At 46.8% G+C, this 17,789-nt stretch overlaps 2 protein-coding genes across 5 annotated transcripts in view; one reads left to right on the forward strand and one right to left on the reverse strand.

The window, feature by feature from the left end:
* The first annotated feature begins 1,008 nt into the window (after nucleotides 1–1,008).
* On the forward strand, nucleotides 1,009–12,377 carry AGMAT (agmatinase). The gene is made up of 7 exons (XM_004013796.6): nucleotides 1,009–1,374; nucleotides 3,049–3,251; nucleotides 6,269–6,317; nucleotides 7,357–7,552; nucleotides 7,992–8,171; nucleotides 9,327–9,411; nucleotides 10,085–12,377. The coding sequence occupies exons 1-7, from the start codon at nucleotides 1,076–1,078 to the stop codon at nucleotides 10,156–10,158; spliced, it is 1,086 nt and encodes a 361-aa protein (XP_004013845.2). The 5' UTR covers nucleotides 1,009–1,075; the 3' UTR covers nucleotides 10,159–12,377.
* DNAJC16 (DnaJ heat shock protein family (Hsp40) member C16) overlaps nucleotides 10,921–17,789 on the reverse strand; it is a 39,413-nt gene continuing 32,544 nt past the window's right edge. For all 4 annotated transcript variants that reach the window (XM_060396594.1, XM_060396595.1, XM_012187492.3 and 1 more), the window contains 6 exons: nucleotides 17,253–17,435; nucleotides 17,041–17,117; nucleotides 15,953–16,033; nucleotides 15,754–15,852; nucleotides 14,809–14,979; nucleotides 10,921–14,283 (listed from right to left, as the gene is read on the reverse strand). In XM_060396594.1, coding sequence (XP_060252577.1) covers nucleotides 13,884–14,283; nucleotides 14,809–14,979; nucleotides 15,754–15,852; nucleotides 15,953–16,033; nucleotides 17,041–17,117; nucleotides 17,253–17,435 — 1,011 coding nt within the window. In that variant the 3' untranslated portion in view covers nucleotides 10,921–13,883. The remainder of the gene's footprint in view (nucleotides 14,284–14,808; nucleotides 14,980–15,753; nucleotides 15,853–15,952; nucleotides 16,034–17,040; nucleotides 17,118–17,252; nucleotides 17,436–17,789) is intronic.

The following is a 17,789-nucleotide window of genomic DNA, read 5'->3' on the forward strand; positions in this document are numbered from 1 at the left end:
AATCCCATAGGGTCGAAAAGAGTCAGACACGACTAAAGCAACTGAGCACGCACACACTATATAGCACGGGGAACTCTATTTAATACTCTGTAATGACCTATATGGGAAAAGAATCTAAAAAAGTACATGTATATGTATATGTAGGGGCTTCCCTTAGGGCACTGTGGTAAAGAACCCACCTGCCAATGCAGGAGACATAGGTTCGACCCCTGGATCAGGAAGATCCCCTGGAAAAGGAAATGGCTGGGTCCTCAGCAAAATGGATTCTGCAGAGTCTTAACCACTGGACTGCCAGAGAATTCCCTAATGTGTGTGATTTTATTTAAAGGGGCCAATCTAATGCAAACTCCAGTCTTTCCTGTTCAATCTCGACTTCTAGAGATTAAAAATATATAATACCATCCAATGGCTCCATAAATTCATTACAAATCTAACCCTTTTTTTTTAACCAGTGGGCTCACCTCTCAGGGGCTTCCTAGGTGATGCAATGGTAAAGAATCTGCTTGGCAATGCAGAAAATAGAGAGACTTAAGTTCAATCCCTCTGTCGGGAAGATCCCCTGGAGTAAGAAATGGCAACCCACTCCAATATTCTCGCCTGGAAAATTCCATGGACAGAGGAGTCTGGCAGACACGACTAGGCACGCACTGGCCTCTAACTCCTTTTTAGAAAAGGTTATTTAAGAAAGACTTTCTGCTTCCTGAGACTCCCATCCAGACATTTCTTGGTACTTAAAAAAGTTCCAATTTCTCTCGCTTAGAGAAAGGTCTTTCCCCTTCATGTCTTTCAGGTTTTAAAAGTATTACTCTGGGAGAGGAAACTGCCAAGGGCCGGATTCTGGGGGGCGCATACTCACTGGGGGCAGCGCACTGGACGTCAGCTGGGAACCGCGGGCCTAGTTCTATTTACCGAAAGAGCTAGAGGCCAAAGTTCAGAAAAGGGTGAAGGGAAGAGAGCGCCTGGGTCCCTGGAGCCCCTCCCCTGCCGGTGATCCCCAGGCGCCCCTGCACTTTGAGCCCGAGGTGGCTGGGGCTCTGGCTGCTGCGGGGACCAGCGGGGCGGGCAGGTGGGCGGGATGCTGCGGCTGCTGGCGTCCACCTGTGCCAGGGGCCTGGGGGCTCGTGGGGGCTCGTGGAGGCTGGTTCCCGGGGGCCGAGCGCGTCCGATCGCGGGACTCTGCGACCCCAGCCGCCGCTTGAGCCGCCAGGCTTCCGACGGCCCCCGGAACCAACCCCCTAGTTCGGAGTTCGTGGCCCGATCGGTGGGCATCTGCTCCATGATGCGGCTGCCGATGCAGGCCACTCCAGAGGGGCTGGACGCCGCCTTCGTCGGGGTACCGCTGGACATTGGGACCTCCAACCGGCCTGGGGCGAGGTAAGGCCAGCAGGATTCGGGGACACGTTTCGGGCAGCCACCATGCATACAAAACTCATGGAGAGGCGCTTTCACTCACCCAGAGTGGAGCTGGAAGTCAGAGTCTGGCCCCAGAGTATCTTTTGGGAGCAGGGAAGCAGGTCGGTTTGCCTCAAGTAATCCCAAGGGCTCAGCACGTGTGTCACCCATTGGTAAAGAAAGAGGGAGTTTAGGGACCGAGCCTTCTCCATTCCCTGGCTTAGCTGGGATGGTGGCAGTGGGTACTTCCGGTTTACAAAAGCAGGGGACATTAAATTGAGAACAGAAGCTGGCTGCCCTTTCCTAAAACCTCTAGATATCACCTGACTCCAAAATTTGCTCAAAATAAGTCAGGTTTTTTTGGCCGCGCCAAGGTGGCATGCCGGATCTTATTTCCCCGCCCAGGGATGGAACGGGCGCCCCCTGCAGTGAAAGCAGAGTCTTAACCACTGGCCCGCCAGTGAAGCTCGCCAAATAAGGCAGTTTTCTTAAGGACAAATTGTTTTTGTTTAGTAGCTGAAGTCCTCTCAAACTCTTTTGCTACCCTAAAGGACTGTAGCCCGTCAGGCTCCGCTGTCCGTGGGATTCTCCAGGCAAGAATACTAGAGTAGATTGCCATTCCCTTCTCAAGGGGATCTTCCCAATCCAGCGATCCAACCCGAGTCTCCTGCTTTGGCAGGTGGATTCTTTACCATCTAAAGCCAATCTTACCGAAAGCCCTAAGATTAAGTTAGAGGTAGTAAAACTGATTTTCCCAATTGTTGATCATGAGCTATTTCTGACTCAGCTCAGCAATATTCCAGCTGACTACTGATCTGAGTTATTAGTGCCACCTTTGGTTAAATGCCTGCTGCTGCTACTAAGTCGCTTCAGTCGTGTCCGACTCTGTGCGACCCCATAGACGGCAGCCCACGAGGCTCTCCCGTCCCTGGGATTCTCCAGGCAAGAACACTGAAGTGGGTACTGAGTGCAATTTACTTATATCAGCAGAGTAAGGTAAATGTCATTATTACTTTACAGATTAGGAAACTGAAGCTCAGAGAGATTAAGAAATTTAATGCCATTAAAGTAAATTGGTGGCATTAATCTAATGCCATTTAGTAAATTGGTGATGGGTGGGCTTCTAAGTCTGTGCCTTTAATCTCTTCACTATATAGGTCAGATCAGTGGTTCCCAGGGACTTCCCTTGTGGCTCAGATGGTAAAGCGTCTTCCTGCAGTGTGGGAGACTCTGGTTCCATCCCTGGGTCAGGAAGATGCCCTGGAGAAGGAAATGGCAACCCACTCCAGTATTCTTGCCTGGAAAATCCCATGGACAGAGGAGCCTGGTGAGCTACAGTCCATGGGGTCACAAAGAGTCAGACATGACTGAGCTTTGAACTTTTGAGTGGTTCTCCGCAGGAGGATCAGGGTGTGTCTCTTCCCCCAGCGGCCACATTTGGCAGAGCCTGTAGGCATTTTTGGTTATGGCAACATGTGGGAAGAGGTGCTACTGGCATCTAGTGGGCAAGGACCAGGGTTGCTGCAATGTATAGGATGAACCCCAACCCTGCAACAAAGATTCATTCAGCCCCAGCACAGAGCCTGGAAAGCTCTGGCCCAGGGAGAGCCTCTAAACCTTTAGGGATGACTCACAGAGTGATTCTTCCTCTTCCAGATTTGGACCCCGACGGATCCGAGAAGAATCAGTGATGCTTAGGACCGCCAATCCTAGCACAGGAGCTGTTCCCTTCCAATTCCTCAAGGTTGCAGACCTAGGCGATGTGAATGTTAATCTTTACAACCTTCAGGACAGCTGCCGCCTGATTCGAGCAGACTATCAGAAAATCGTAGCAGCTGGCTGTGTTCCTCTGACCTTGGGTAATGGCAGCTGCAAGGCTAGTGTAGTTCTCTGGGCTTAGGGTTTATTTATCGTGAGCTGGAGTACAGTTACTTCTCCAGGGCAAGCCACTGTGAATATGGGGACAGAAGGAAAGGGAACATTTTTAGTTCATTTATTTTAGCCCCTGGGAAGAGGATATTTACATTTTTGGGACTAGTATGATGACAGAGATAGGCCAGGGGGAAGCAAATGAGGCATTTAGTGCAAAATTTAAGGGGTTCCTAAAAAGGTAACAATATGCACAACTGATTTTCTCTTTTTGCTTCATGCTCCAGTATGGCTCAGAATAGCATAATTGCTGATCCTATCTTTTTAAAAATTTTATTATGGATTCTTTTTCTTGCACTGATTTTGATTTTTTAAAATGTTACATTAAAATAGTATTTATCTTGATGACTGAGTAGTTCTCTCTCTCTCTCTCTCTCTTTTTTTTTTTTTTTTTTTATGGCCTTGCAGCTTGCAGGATTTTAGTTCCCCAACCTGGGATTGAATGTGGTCCCCTGCAAGTGTGGAGTCCTAACCACTGGATCACCAGGGAATTCCCCAATAACTATTTTTGGGTGTTTTTTTTTGTTTGTTTTAGTGTTCCTTCAATTTTGCATCCTTCAATTTATTCCTTCAGTTTTGGCAAGTGCCTCTACCCACCTCACCATGTCCCAACCCTTGATCTCGTGCCTGAGAAAAGCTGCTAGCAGGGGCTTAGTTGTGACTGTTTAACTATTTCAAGGATGTTGTTTTAATGACTTAATTTGTGAGAACTGTAAGGGGGCCTTTTTTTCTCTCATCAGTGTCTATGTTAATCTATAGGGCAACTTTCTTCTGATCCTCCCCCTCCATCCCGCCCCACTGTCACTGTAGAGTTTCTCCTTCAGTTCACAAATAGTCAAAATTGTGCCTTTTTCTAAATATCCAGTTGGAATTAAAAGATAATTTTATTTCTTCATTGGCTGTGCTGAGTCTTCGCTGCTGTTATGGGCTTTTCTGTAAAAGCAGCGAGCAGGGGCTCCTCTTAGTTGTGGTGCACAGGCTTCTCACTGCGGTGGCTTCTGGTTGCTTCTCTCGTTTCGGAGCATGGGCTCTAGGGGGCATGGGCTTCAGTAGTTGCAGCCCGCAGGCTCAGTAGTTGTGAGTCCTGGGCTCTGGAGCATAGACTCAATAGTTGTGCCACAAGGGCTTAGTTGCTCCGTGGCATATGGGATCTTCCAGACCAGGGATTGAACCCATGTCTCCTGCATCGGCAGTCAGATTCTTTACTACTGAGCCAACAGGGAAGCCCTGTTTATTTTACTGGGTGCACCTTTTGGCATGTGGATCTTAGTTCCCCAACCAGGGATCAAACCTGTGTCCCCTGCAGTAGAAGCTCGGAGTTTTAACCACTGGACCACCAGGGAAGTCCCTCCAAATTTATTTTTGTCAAATAAGAGGGCCTAGCCTGCAAAGCCGGAGAAGGCAATGGCACCCCACTCCAGTACTCTTGCCTGGAAAATCCCATGGATGGAGGAGCCTGGTGGGCTGCAGTCCATGGATCTCGAAGAGTCGGACATGACTGAGAGACTTCACTTTCATTTTTCACTTTCATGCATTGGAGAAGGAAATGGCAACCCACTCCAGTGTTCTTGCCTGGAGAATCCCAGGGACGGGGGAGCCTGGTGGGCTGCCGTCTATGGGGTTGCACAGAGTCGGACACGACTGAAGCGACTTAGCAGCAGCAGCAGCAGCAGCCTGCAAATCACAGTGGTAAGGAGTGGAGTTTCTGGCTGTCATGGTTTGAAATCTCAGCTCTACCTTTCACTAACTATTCATGCTTCATTCCCTTATCTGTAAAATGGGAATAGTAACACCACCACCTACCTTCTTATATTGTGTCAGAAGCATAAAACTAAGGTGCATATAAAGCGCCCAGATTTGTGACTGGCATGTTTTAAGCTTCAATTATAATAGCTTTTGTTATTATTAATAATTATCAATGGTAATACTTTTCTAGGCCTGTGCTGTCTAGTATGGTAGCCCCTAGTCATAGGTGGCTGTTTGAATTGCAATAAAATAAACATTCAGTTCCTCAATTGCATGAGCCACATTTCCATAGCCAATGGCTAGGGCCCACCATGTTGGTCAGTGCAGATACAGAGCATATGTGTCACTGCAGCAAGTTTACCTGGGCAGAGCTGGTTCTGGCCATTTTCCCCCTCAGCCTTAATTTTGTTGTTGTTCAGTCGCTCAGTTGTGTCCAAATCTTGCAACCCCATGGACTGCTGCTTGCTCAAATTCATGAGTCAGCGATGCCATCCAACCATCTTGTCCTCTGTCATCCCCTTCTCCTTCTGTCTTCTGTCTTTCCAGCATCAGGGTCTTTTTCAATGAGTTGGCTCATCACATCAAATGGCTGAAGTATTGAAGCTTCAGCTTCAGCATCAGTCCTTCCAACGAATATTCAGGGTTGTTTCCTTTAAGATTGACTGGTTTGATCTCCTTGGTGTCCAAGGGACTCTCAAGAGTCTTCTCCAGCACCACAGTTTAAAAGCATATATTCTTTGGCATTCAGCCTTCTTTATGGTCCAACTCTCATATCCACACATGACTACTGGAAAAACCATAGCTTTGACTATATTAAGGCTTAAATTATAAGCCTTAATTTTCTCTTATTTTTTAAATTTTATTTTGTTTACTCTTTGTCCATGCCATGTAGTATGTGGGATCTTAGTTACCCAACCAGGGATTGAACCCAAGACCCTGGCATTGGAAGCATGGAGTCTCAACCACTGGACCTCAGGGAAGTCCCTTAATTTTCTCTTTTAAATGACAATGTAATGTTAGACATTTAGTGGCCATTTTTAAATCACTGAACAAGATCTTATTTTAGCTATGGTTATAGTTCTTCCAGTCTAATTGAAAAGGTGGCAGAATTGGGCAAACTGAAGATGGTTCTAGGTGATACATGGTTCTCAAATCTTATTCCAAATCCATATTACAAGTTTTCTTCTTTTTCTCTTTGAAGGTGGAGATCATACAATCACCTACCCTATATTGCAAGCAATAGCAGAAAAGTAAGTCCCAAAAGGTGGAGCCCAAGTCAGGTTTCAAAATTCAGGAGCTGGAGAATGAGTTGTTTGCTGCTAGAGGGCATCAGGTGACTTCTGCTGGCTCAGGTTACTGGGAGTGATAGGAAATTCCCCACTGAGTTGCTTCTATGGATCAAAATTAATGTCGAGCTCCAGGTGTGTCTGTCAGTCACCAGCTGGGAGCCAAGACAATTTATTATTAACGCCTTGGCCACCCTCGCTTGCCCTAGATCTGCTCTGTTATGCAGGCTCAGCGTTTGCCTCTGTTTTTGGAAGATGAGCCTTTACTGAAATACACAACCCCAGTTAACTTTAGTTTCTGTTTTGCCTCAAAGGCCAAATACAAATACTGACAAGCACTGTGGTGTTTCTTGCTGAGGGGAGGCCCTGTTTTTTCCTGAAAGGCCCCCTTTCCCAGAAGTTGAGGAGATGGATTTTTCCAGTAGTGAAAGTCTACCAGGCGTTGGCTAATTTTGGTTACTTTGCGAAAGAGACAGATGGGTGGAGGTGATGCTGCTCCAGAATTGAGGAGAGATGTGTGGGTAGCTGGGGGTGGGTGGGCCCAAGTCTTTTCTTGAAGCTATGCTAGCCTGGCATGGATTTGGATTGTCTGTTTATTTTGGGTGCTTGGAAGGGTTGATGGAAATTATAGAGAGCTGGGGGAGAAGCTGCTTCTTGGTACTGCAGTTGATTTGCTGAGCCTTCACACAAGCTCACCTGAACCACCACCCTATCTTCTCATCCTACCAGCACTCTCTGTCTTTAAGTAAAGAAAATTCTGGGTGAGAGGTAGAGAGGGTCAGCTAAAGCACAGGACTATTTTCTGCCTGATTCCTCTGAGCTTATTTTTCTTCTGAGATGCTCAGGGATTTGAAGTCAGAAGCCAGTTGCAAGGCTGGTAATTGATGCCAGATTTCCCTCCCTCTATGGCTGTGAGTTGTCACTAGGTCTTGGTGGCCTGGAGGGTTGCTGTGTTCGGGCCCCACTGGGAGGCCTGGCCTCTGAGCTGCCCTGTTGTCAACAGGCATGGTCCTGTGGGGCTGGTGCATGTGGACGCTCACATGGACACAGCCGACAAGGCCCTAGGGGAGAAGCTCTATCACGGGACCCCTTTCCGCCGGTGCGTGGATGAGGGACTCCTGGACTGCAAGCGTGTGGTGCAGATCGGCATCCGGGGCTCTTCCACGACCTTGGATACCTACAGATACAGCCGGAGCCAGGTGACAGACTGAAAGCCCCTCCTGCTGTCCCCAGCCCTTCACACTGCCTTCCTCTCCATCAGCCATTCAATGGCAACTATGGATTCATGGGGTTTTGCTGATCAAGTTCACAAAGTGGGGATGGAAGCTGCGTTTGCATCATGTGGAGCAGAGAGGAGCAAGGGTGCTAGTTGATGAGGCAGATGAGGCCTTATTGCTGGGGAAGGGAGACAAGCAGAAACAAACCAAGCCCTTAGATGTTGCTGGCTTGGAAAAGAGCCAAGGAGGTCCAGACACAAGTCAATGGGTCTGATACGGGGATGACAGTTCCCTCCTCATGGAGACTGAGGATCAAATGTGAGGTGCATGTAAGCAGAGAATACAGTGGGCCCATAGACAATGCCTTGTAAATACTCCAGGCCCAATTATCAACCTTCTGCTCCAATTTCTGCCTTTCCAGGGCTTCCGGGTGGTCCTGGCTGAAGACTGCTGGCTGAAGTCACTGGTTCCTCTGATGGGGGAAGTGAGGCAGCAGATGGGAGGCAGACCCATTTATATCAGCTTTGATATTGATGGCTTGGACCCTGCTTACGCCCCGGGCACAGGGACACCTGAAATTGCCGGTCTTACTCCTAGTCAGGTAAGGAACTCCACCAGTGACACATCTTTGGGGCGAGGACACTGAGTCTCCCACTTTCCTGGGACTTGAATTGAGTCTTCAGGAATCAGATGGGATTTTAAAATCAGAGCATTTGGGCCTTTATTGTTCTCAGGGCTGAGATTTGGATTTTCCCTTACTGATGAGCAATTGATGTTGGCAAGGGCCCTCCTTTATTTTCTTGGATGTAACAACAGTCTGTTATTTGGTCTTTCTGCCTCTGGTCCACCTGTCTATGGGGACAGTATTGTAGTACCCCATGTCAAGACACCAAACTTTATTTTTTTGGGGATTCAATTAAAAAAAATATGCATGGTGGGATGAACCACCTCCCAAGGTAGTTCAAGAATTTTGGAAATCCTCAAATAAAGCTCTCATAGATGTGCTCAGCATACACACAGGGAGGCAGAATTGGGGTGTGGTTGTAACCAGAAGGAAAGCTCCAGGGGGCGGACCTTTGTTCTGGTCACTCTTCTTGGAACTGAGGATAGTGTCTGACATATAAGTAGGAGGTACTCACAGATATTGGAGTAAATGAATGAAGACTGCTTGAACTGAACTGATTATCTTCTATCCTCTCAGAAAGGAGGATGGTCCTATCTGCCTCTCTCAAAGCCTTTCCTGGTTCCCGCCGGTTTTCTAGAACACACTCCATTCCTCTGCTTTTCATCCTTTCAGCTTTTCACCTGCAAAATGGAGGCAAAGTGCTGCTCTTCCAACCACCCCCTCACTTATCCTGTCTTCTATCTACAGTACTTCTTCCATCATCGCACCTCTGCACGTCTTTCCCTCTGCCTGGACCGCCCTCCCCCTGCTCCTCTGCTCAGTCAGTTCTTTGAGCTAAGTGCTTCCACATTAGAGGGGCCTTTCCCCACCTCTGAGGTTGTCTTCCATGAAACTGTCCCTGGTGCCAAAAATGGGGACTGCTGCCTGGATGCATGGCACTGAAGCGATTGGTTAGCTGGTTTCTATCATCCCTTGGGGTGCCTGGTGGTGAGTGACTGTTTATTGAGGGAGAGCGACAGTTTCAAGTCGAAGGGGGGATCTGGGCTGGGAGAAATCCACGGAGGCCTCTACTGGTGGCTTTCCGTTGTCAGTGGTTACCATTGTGGACAACTCAAACTTGATCTTGGACAGGCTCTGGAGATCATCCGGGGTTGTCAAGGCCTGAATGTGGTGGGTTGTGACCTCGTGGAAGTTTCACCACCCTACGATCCTTCTGGTGAGTAAGGGAGACAAGTGTGATCTGTAGGCAGCTGCTAGTTTAAACTGTTTTCCTCTAATTAGTAAGTAGATGGATAGGTCCTTTTAGACAACTCGGAAACCTACTGAGTACGTCCTACAGTGAAGAAAATAAACCTATTAACACACACTGTACAGATGTGAGCTGATGAACCCTAACAGAACCCCTGGGAGGTGGCTAAGGCTTATTAGCTGGCCCCACCCATCAGTAGAAGAGAAGCCAGCCTGCAGTTCAGTGATGGGGTGGCACAGTGCCATTCACCTTTGATATTTCACTGAAAAGTGAATTCTCAAGGCACAAATCATATTTATAAATATTAATAAACCAGGAGAGTCAGCTGGTTTAGGAGAGAGATTCAAAGCAGATGCCATCCCACTAATTTTAATGTAGCAGTTTACAGACTTGGGCCTATTAGATTCAGAGGATAGATAATAAATACAATACACACCATGATGATAGGTTTTCCTTTGGGGAAATCTGTTCTCAGGGTAAACAGAGCTTTCTGAATTTAAAAATACTATTTCTGAATGGTGCTGGATGGAGAGAATGCCGGGGAAAGCATGTCCATGGGGTGGTCAGGTAGCACAGGCAGGACGCTGACCTAAGGCAGTGGTCTGCATGCTGCTCATGCTTGGGTTTCACCTCTTTGTAGGTAACACAGCCCTGGTGGCGGCTAACCTGCTGTTTGAGATGCTGTGTGTTCTCCCCAAAGTGACAGTTGCCTGAACCTTGTCCTGAGGTTCTTCAAGATGAAACAACAGCTTGCACAGATGATAATTCTCCAGAAGCACTTGTATGAAAGCAAAATCTGAGAACTGAAGAGCTGATGCCAATAAAACATTCTGCTAAAAACGTCATTGGTGGCTGTACCATCAGGGCATTCAGTGAAACTTGAATCCAAACAGGCAATATTCCTCAGGAGTTTGAATTTAAAAAAAGATGTACTTGTGCTGTTTTCTCCTTTGAAGAATGGTGATGGAGGATAAAGGGGAAAGGGATGGAGAATGCAGTTTATCTACAATTTGGAGGGATGGAATGAAAAAATCCTATGAAATTATACAGTAGAAACATTCCAGATTTCTATAGTATCTTCCTTTCAAATATAGCCCCTACTCTGAGGAGCCTAGGACTGCATCTTGGTTTTAGGGCTTCCGTGAACATTAAACAAAGTGTGAAAGGAAAAGAATGTGCAGATCCTAATAAAGAGAATTCCCACTCAAAACCCCAGGAAGATGCAGGAATGTCTTCTAAACCAGGTAACACAAGCTGGCCTCCGAAGGGCTGTTTATACACTTCCCTAACTTACTCCCTCTAAGCCTGTGTTATATTCTCTTCAAGCTGACCCACCTTCTAGGACAGCAGTACCCGAAATCTGCAGTGAAGGCGTGATGATCTTAAGCGTGTATTGAGTAACATGCAGATTCGATTCTGTTGATCATGTGAACACTGTCAAATCATCACCTCGTGACATAAGAGCTACCCGTAATCTTCACACATTAAAATAGTTTATTTCTGTTTCCAGTCTGTAAGATTCTTAAAACAAAATAACATCAGCTTCAGTGCCTGTTTCACAATACAAAACAAAAACAACATAAAAAAGACACCATTTGCCGAATAAGTTATTTGTTCCTAAGAGTATCAAAAGTGCAAAATATTCACCTTCTTTTCAGGTCTGTCTTGAAAGTATAATCATCTTCCTTGACACACTGAACAGAGAGACTCAGCAGCTGCCAGGCTGCATTTCTTTTCGGGGGACACGGTCAGGTATTTGGATGTGAGCAGTGTTTCATTTGTCAAGTTGTTCTGCACCAGCTTTTCAGTAATTCCACTTAGGAAAAAACGTTTGAGTGTTTGCTCCTAATCCTTTGCCCCATATAACACAAACCACTTAAAACACAGTCAGATCCCACTTCTTTTTATATCAGGACAAATGTATGTACTGAATGAGGAGGAAATCAACCCGTTATTTCAAAACCACAGCCAAATTTTCATGATTAGTCAGGGATGGCAGCAAGACTGTGGTGCCTCATGGGAGTTAGGGCAGGCTTGCTTACTGACACGTTGCTTAGTTGGAGCTGATGAACTTTACGTTACAGACTGTGCCACCAACACCTGGGCCTAATTTTTAAATGGGTGCCATGTGTCTACAAAGGCTTGTTTCAGGTCAGTGACTGTCGCATCTGTTAAACATGAGACATAAACTGTATCAACCAGAAAAACCTACCTCTAACAACATCAGTGTTGTCGGTTCCAAGATACCCAAAGACCAAGAAGTTAACTTAAAGCCAAAATTGGGTCTGTTTGATTTACATATATGACAAAGAGAAACAGTACATTGGCTGAGCAAGATGGTGGCTCATACATTTGACACGGAAGTAAACAAATTCATGGAAAAAACATTCAGGAGGAAAGGCTTAGGTAGTCAAGAGTCAAGGTCAGTTTAAAATAAAAGCTTCTCAGTGTCCTCTTGGGGGACATTATCTACCAGTCCCCAAACAGATCGCTAGATGATTTTTTTTGGACTGAAATATTTCCTAGGAATGTTTTCATCATTATTGCTTTCCTTTTTTTGTGCAAATGAAAGGTGCAGCGGTCTGAACATGCTTTTAAATACAATTTTTGAAAATGAACAGATCTGGGGTGTTTTGGTTTTCAGAAATTAAGGTCAGGAATCCCATTAGTAGCAGAAACTAAAGAAAGATAAACTTACCATTGAACCAAACCACTCCTCATATAAGCAACTTGGCCAGAGGAGATGCAGAAAATAATTTTGCATCACAGAGCCAAAAATGAATTCCTTGATCAGTCCCACCTGGGCCAGGTGCCATGCGATAGGGCAATCAAAATAAACACCCATTTGGAGAGGGTCATGTGGAAAAAATAAAGCCTGGCAGTGATTTCATTTTTTTTTTTTTAAATAAAGCTATAGATTCCATGAACTACAAGAATTTCTGGACTCAATTTATTACTTGCCACTGTCACTCAATCCAAATGGCTTAGTTTAAAGCAATTATGATTAAAGAAAATAGCAGTTATTAATCTAATTTGTCCCGTCACTGATTTTGAGCCTTCACTTTACAAAAGGACAATTTGCTTTGACGTTTGAACTCTTTGAGGTTGTCCAAACTCCAGGCAGTTTGCTCTAAAAAGAAAAGGAAAGCTCTCTACTGACTGGTAGAATCCCGCCTGGAGTCCATGGTTCACCGGAACCCAGCAAGCTGGGGTGCTGACGACAGGTCTGATCCTGTTACTGGTGAAGCAGTTGTTGAGAGTGAAAACAATTAAGATGAGACATTGAAATATAGGCCAGAAGCTCCAAGTGAGCAAAACAGGAGTCTAGAACGTGTCTTGGCTCACTTGTCATGAAAGAGGACTTGAAGATACAGGACTGTTGGGGTAACAGGGTTCAAATACAACTGCTGAGAAATTTTAAGTTCCTTGATACAAAGATGTGTCTGGTATTTTACTAAGGAGACACCACTGGAGCAAAGAGGTTCCTTGAACCTGACTCACACTGGGAGTAACGTGTCTTCAGTTGAACATCTACTGGCTTTATGGCAGCTTATCTCTATGTTCTGAGAACACGATTACAAGTTATGGCTCCTAATGCCCATACCCTAGAACTGACAGAGGCAGAAAGGCATCTGAAAACATACAGGTAAATGGTTCAAGGTCATTACAGTACCTCTTGCCCTGAGGACCCCTCCGAGGACACTTTAGTGCTTGGGGGGCAGCCGATGGGGTGCTCAGAGAGGTGCTGCCTCAGGCCCTGCCCAGCCTGCCCCTCTCTTGTCTTGGGAAGAAAACTGAACTGAAAGGCAGAGCCCCCACTCATCCTTAACCTTTAAAACTGTGGCTGACCAGCTGTTGTAGGGGAATGCCCCCCAAATATAGTTTTAGCTATTCACTACCAGAGAAATCATTAACGTAGGATTGCTTGGAACTAGGCCTCTTTTGAGATGCAGAGGCAGGCCCCAGAAGCTGAGGTGGGTTGTGCCAATGGAAGAGCAAGCGCTGGGGCAGAAGCACAGCCCCGGTCGGACGGGGGAGGCAGGTGACTGCCCAGCACACCTGGCTTGAGAGGCGCCCCCCACACCTCCACTGCAGGGCCCAGCAGAGAGATACAGAGATGGGACAGGGGAGGGTGGGGCGAGCACGTGGCAGAGACGACAAAGGAAGAGGGAAGGAACAGTCTGTTTTAAATAGTGTGGCATTCAAATGAGGAAAAAAAGACCCAAAGGAAAATATTCTGATCCAGGGAAGTCAAGGTGTGGTGTTTTTCACTCCTAGGATAGGACAGGACAAAGGAAAGATTCTTCTAGCCATTGTTCTGGAAGAATAATCTAAAATCTATACTCTGTCCATTGTGATGGTTTGAGTCCTGAAAAATACCTGTTCACAGGGGCCTGTTAAAAAGTCTGAAGAGTTCGAGTCTCTTTTTTGAAGCCCTGTCAGTCTAGGTCGGGCCATGACGGGATATAAAACCTCTGTAAGGAGCCTTCCAGCAGCCGTTCCATCCATAAGGACAGCTTGCTCAATTTTCCTTTGATGGGCCTGGGTCCGAGGCCAGAGGAAGACTTCCCTCGACACTCACCCAGATGGAGGGAGGAGTCAAAGTCACTGCACGGCCCCATGGCTTCCTCCTCTTCCACTGCTTTTTGGGGCTTGAAGAGACAGAAGTATTTCTTGTGGCCATTTAGAGCCAGCACATAGCCCGTGTAGTCACGCTCCATGAAATGTTTGTCGTACTGGTTTGGGATTGGGGCCGCATCTTGAGCAAATTCTAGTAAGTATTCAAGCCATTCTCTGTGTTTATCTAGACTCAGGAAGGAAAAGTGTAGGCAGCTGCTCCTGGAGGAAGGACAGAATGAGGATTTAGGGTACTTCTGGGCACATTCAATCACAGGAACTTAAGAATCTCAGTCAGATTTCAGACAGGAAAAGGCTTTGTGTTGGGTAGGGTCTGGAGAAATGAAGGAGTTCTGCGGGGCCTGGAGGGTTTCTACAAGGTGGCAGCAGCCTCTCAACCATTTCCAGTTCCCTGCTGGGGGTCAGTCCCTGCTGGGGGTCACTCTCAGTGTCGGGCTTCAGGAAAACACAGGAGCCAGAGAACAGTTTCCTTAAAGGGCTCAGGGGAGACTGAGTTCAAGCTCTTCTGTCCAGAACTGACAGTCAAGGGGAAGAAAGGTCCCTGCAGGATGGCTTGGATGGATCCTGGGGCTGGACAGGTAACAACCAACACCATGCTGCCTGGATAAAGCCTCTCCAGCCACCTCCACCCCCTCCCTGCCCCCGGCTCACCCAAGTGTGCCTGGTTGTCCCTCCTCCTTCCACACATTCCGTCCTGCCCCCTCTCCGGTACACAGAGGAACTCACCCAGTGAATGAGTAGACCTCCAGAGCAAATTTCTGCAGCAGGCTGGTCTTGGTGGAATTGGACAGGATGAGAACCACGTTCATGTGGCCTGGCCTCAGGCGTACCAAGTTACTGGTGTATGTTAAATCTGTGAGTTCTGTTACCTCCACAAAACCTTTTTTAGGAATCTTGCTGTGGAGAAATATTGAGGAATTAAGATCTTAGAGGACAGGGGAATGCCATTATTTTTAAAAGGAATAAGTGGAAGAAATTGCTATGTTCTAGCCAGACTAGGTACATTATTAACTATCCTTGAGCCTATATACAGGGGCAGGGCGGGACTGACCCCGATCTGGCTATCCCAGCCTACAAATAGCCTTGCAGGTATTACCACGCAGTTGGTGTAGAAGTGGCTTTAGTACAGGATGAAGGCTGTCAACACAGCTATTTATCTCTGCTCCGGGCTCATGTAGCATCTGCCTGACATGCTTCTTTGCTTCCTGCCTTCATTATTAAACCCGAGATTGAGAAACTGAGGGTACCTAGGAGAAGATAACTAGACGTGTATCTAGATACCTCTACGGTCTTAGTCAACGCTCATCAGCAGCGTGTATGTGCTCAGTCGTGTTCAACTCTTTGTGACCCTAAGGACTGTAGCCTGCCAGGCTCCTCTGTCCATGAGATTTCCCAGGCAAGCATACTGGAGTGGGCTGCCATTTCCCCCTCCAGAGGATCTTCCTGACCCAGGGATCAAGTCCAAGTCTCCTGCACTGACAGGTGGATTCTCTACCACTGAGCCACCTAGCAAGCTGTCATTAGCAGTGACTCTTCCCTAAATCCACATCACACACAAGGAGCGGAGCCAGCGTTCTTAGCTGTGCTAGACACTCGGATCCTGCTTTATCAGCCTCTGCGGTCTGTGGGGCTGCTGCTGAGGAGGAGGGGCTGGCATCTGGTGAGAACAACCTGCTGGGCTCCTTGGTGAAGCTTGGCTCTGTCTTCCCTGTCTTCTCACGGGCTTCCTCTTTATCTGGAGGGCTGGACTCTCGCTCCTCGTTTGAGTCACTGAAGAAAAAGAGATTTTACAGAAAAACAGCCAAGGAAGCGTAGGCCTCACCATTCAGATGCAGCACTGAGGAGCACGGTGCGGGGGGGGGGTTCTTACCTGAAAGCTTGAACGATGACAGTGCCAAAGAGGATGAAGAGGGCAGAGAAAACCAGGGACAGAAGGGGCATCATTTCCCGCCTGAAATGAAGTTCACAAGCTCTGGTCAGCGCTACAGGCCGCTGTGACGCGTCAGTTAATGGTTTCAGGTTTCTTCTCTCTGGCTCAAAAAACTGCTACATGACCCCAAACCAAAAAGCTTTCACATCAATAACCATTTTCTAATTTCATACAAATAGAGGATTTTTTTGCGGTAGTGGTGAAAGTAGAGATTATTTTTCTCAGTGTTCTAATTCACAGATCACCTATTTAAAAAGTTTGACTTTGTGGCTGTGCTGAACGGATTCTGCAGAAGGAAATGACAAGACGGGTAACAAAGGATTTAAGCTGTGAACATGGAGGAACATTCTGACATCAAGGGTAATATGAGTTGACCAGAAAGTCTGTGGGATGACTTCTTTTATTTTCATCTTTTTTTTTTTTTTGGTCAGACTAATTCAGATGTGGCCCAGAGGGGTACAGTAGGGAGAAGAAAGTTGACTTCTCTAAGAGCTCCTCTAGGTGTTCTGAAATTTTATTCACCTGCAGATACCCATCAAAGGCCTGCTGTTTTTCGGGAGCTGGGCTGGTGGCCAGGAAGCACAGACATGAGTGGGACATGGTCTGTCCTCAGGAGCCCGTGGTTTCATTGGGGAGGGGGTGGTGGGAGTGCCCTTGCCCTCTCTGATTAATTCACTGGTTCGTTTGTGTCTCGATTCACTGGACTACATGTGTGTCAGCCCTGTGCTGGGCACCAAGGTGTTCTGGTGAGGAGTGTGGTCCTCAGAGGCTCTGCTATCTGGAAGGGAAGCTGGGGTGATCCTTTCTTTCCTAACCTATGGGAAAGGGTCAAACAGCAAATATTACAAAAGGTAAGTTACTGAAAGACAGAGGAAGGGGAATATTCGTTGAAAACATGGAAACACTCTTCCACCTGCCCAGATGGAGTCTACACTGAAATCAAAGAAGAGTGGACCTTTTTCAAATGAAAAACAGCAGTCCTGGTAAGTAATAGCGAGAGCAGAAATTCAATCTGGCAATATTCCTACCAGTTGTTGTGAAATACGCTGTCCCAGGAGTCTGAGATGTAGTCAGAAGCAGAGTAGAGCCACCGAAGAAGAAAGATCTGTGGAAGGAGAAAAGGGGTCAGGACTGGACCCTGAGCCCCGGAGGGAGAAGGCCCCTATCCCCGACAGGGAACTGCAGCTCTGGGAGCTCGGGAGCTCTCCCCAGCGCCCACTCGCCTGGGCCGTGTGCTTACAGGGGCAAGTTCATCAGTCAAGTCGGGGAGCACAGCTTCTGATGACAGAAGAGCTGGGTCTTTCCGCAGTTGGTCCAGATAACCCAAAAGGATGAATTTATCACTCTCACTCCCGGTCCAGGGATCCTCCAGGGTTTTATATACCACCCGCCCTGCCGTGTTACGCCTTTCTAAGATAGACACCTGGGAGAAAAAGAGGCGAAAAACCATTAGAATTTTCAAGAGAATGGGAAATTACTGTTGGTTTTTTTTTTTTCCCAGAGACGATGGAAAAAAGGGTCTAGTGAAGCTCAAGCACAGATACGAATGAGTATACCATATCTGCAAGAGATTTCCACTTTTCTGACAAAAGAAATTAGTTTTATGGTGACTTTTCAAAGTTAACTTTGTTAAAAGTTAAAGCTCTTTCTTCTCAATAGATTTTGTTCTGTAACTTCTAATTTTTTTTTTTAACGTTTATTTATTTGGCTCTGCTGGGTCTTAGTTGCAGCATGCGAACCCTTAGTTGTGGCTTGTGGGATCCAGTTCCCTGACCAG

The sequence above is a fragment of the Ovis aries genome, chromosome 12, assembly GCF_016772045.2.
Source record: "Ovis aries strain OAR_USU_Benz2616 breed Rambouillet chromosome 12, ARS-UI_Ramb_v3.0, whole genome shotgun sequence".
Taxonomy (NCBI): Eukaryota; Metazoa; Chordata; class Mammalia; order Artiodactyla; family Bovidae; genus Ovis; species Ovis aries.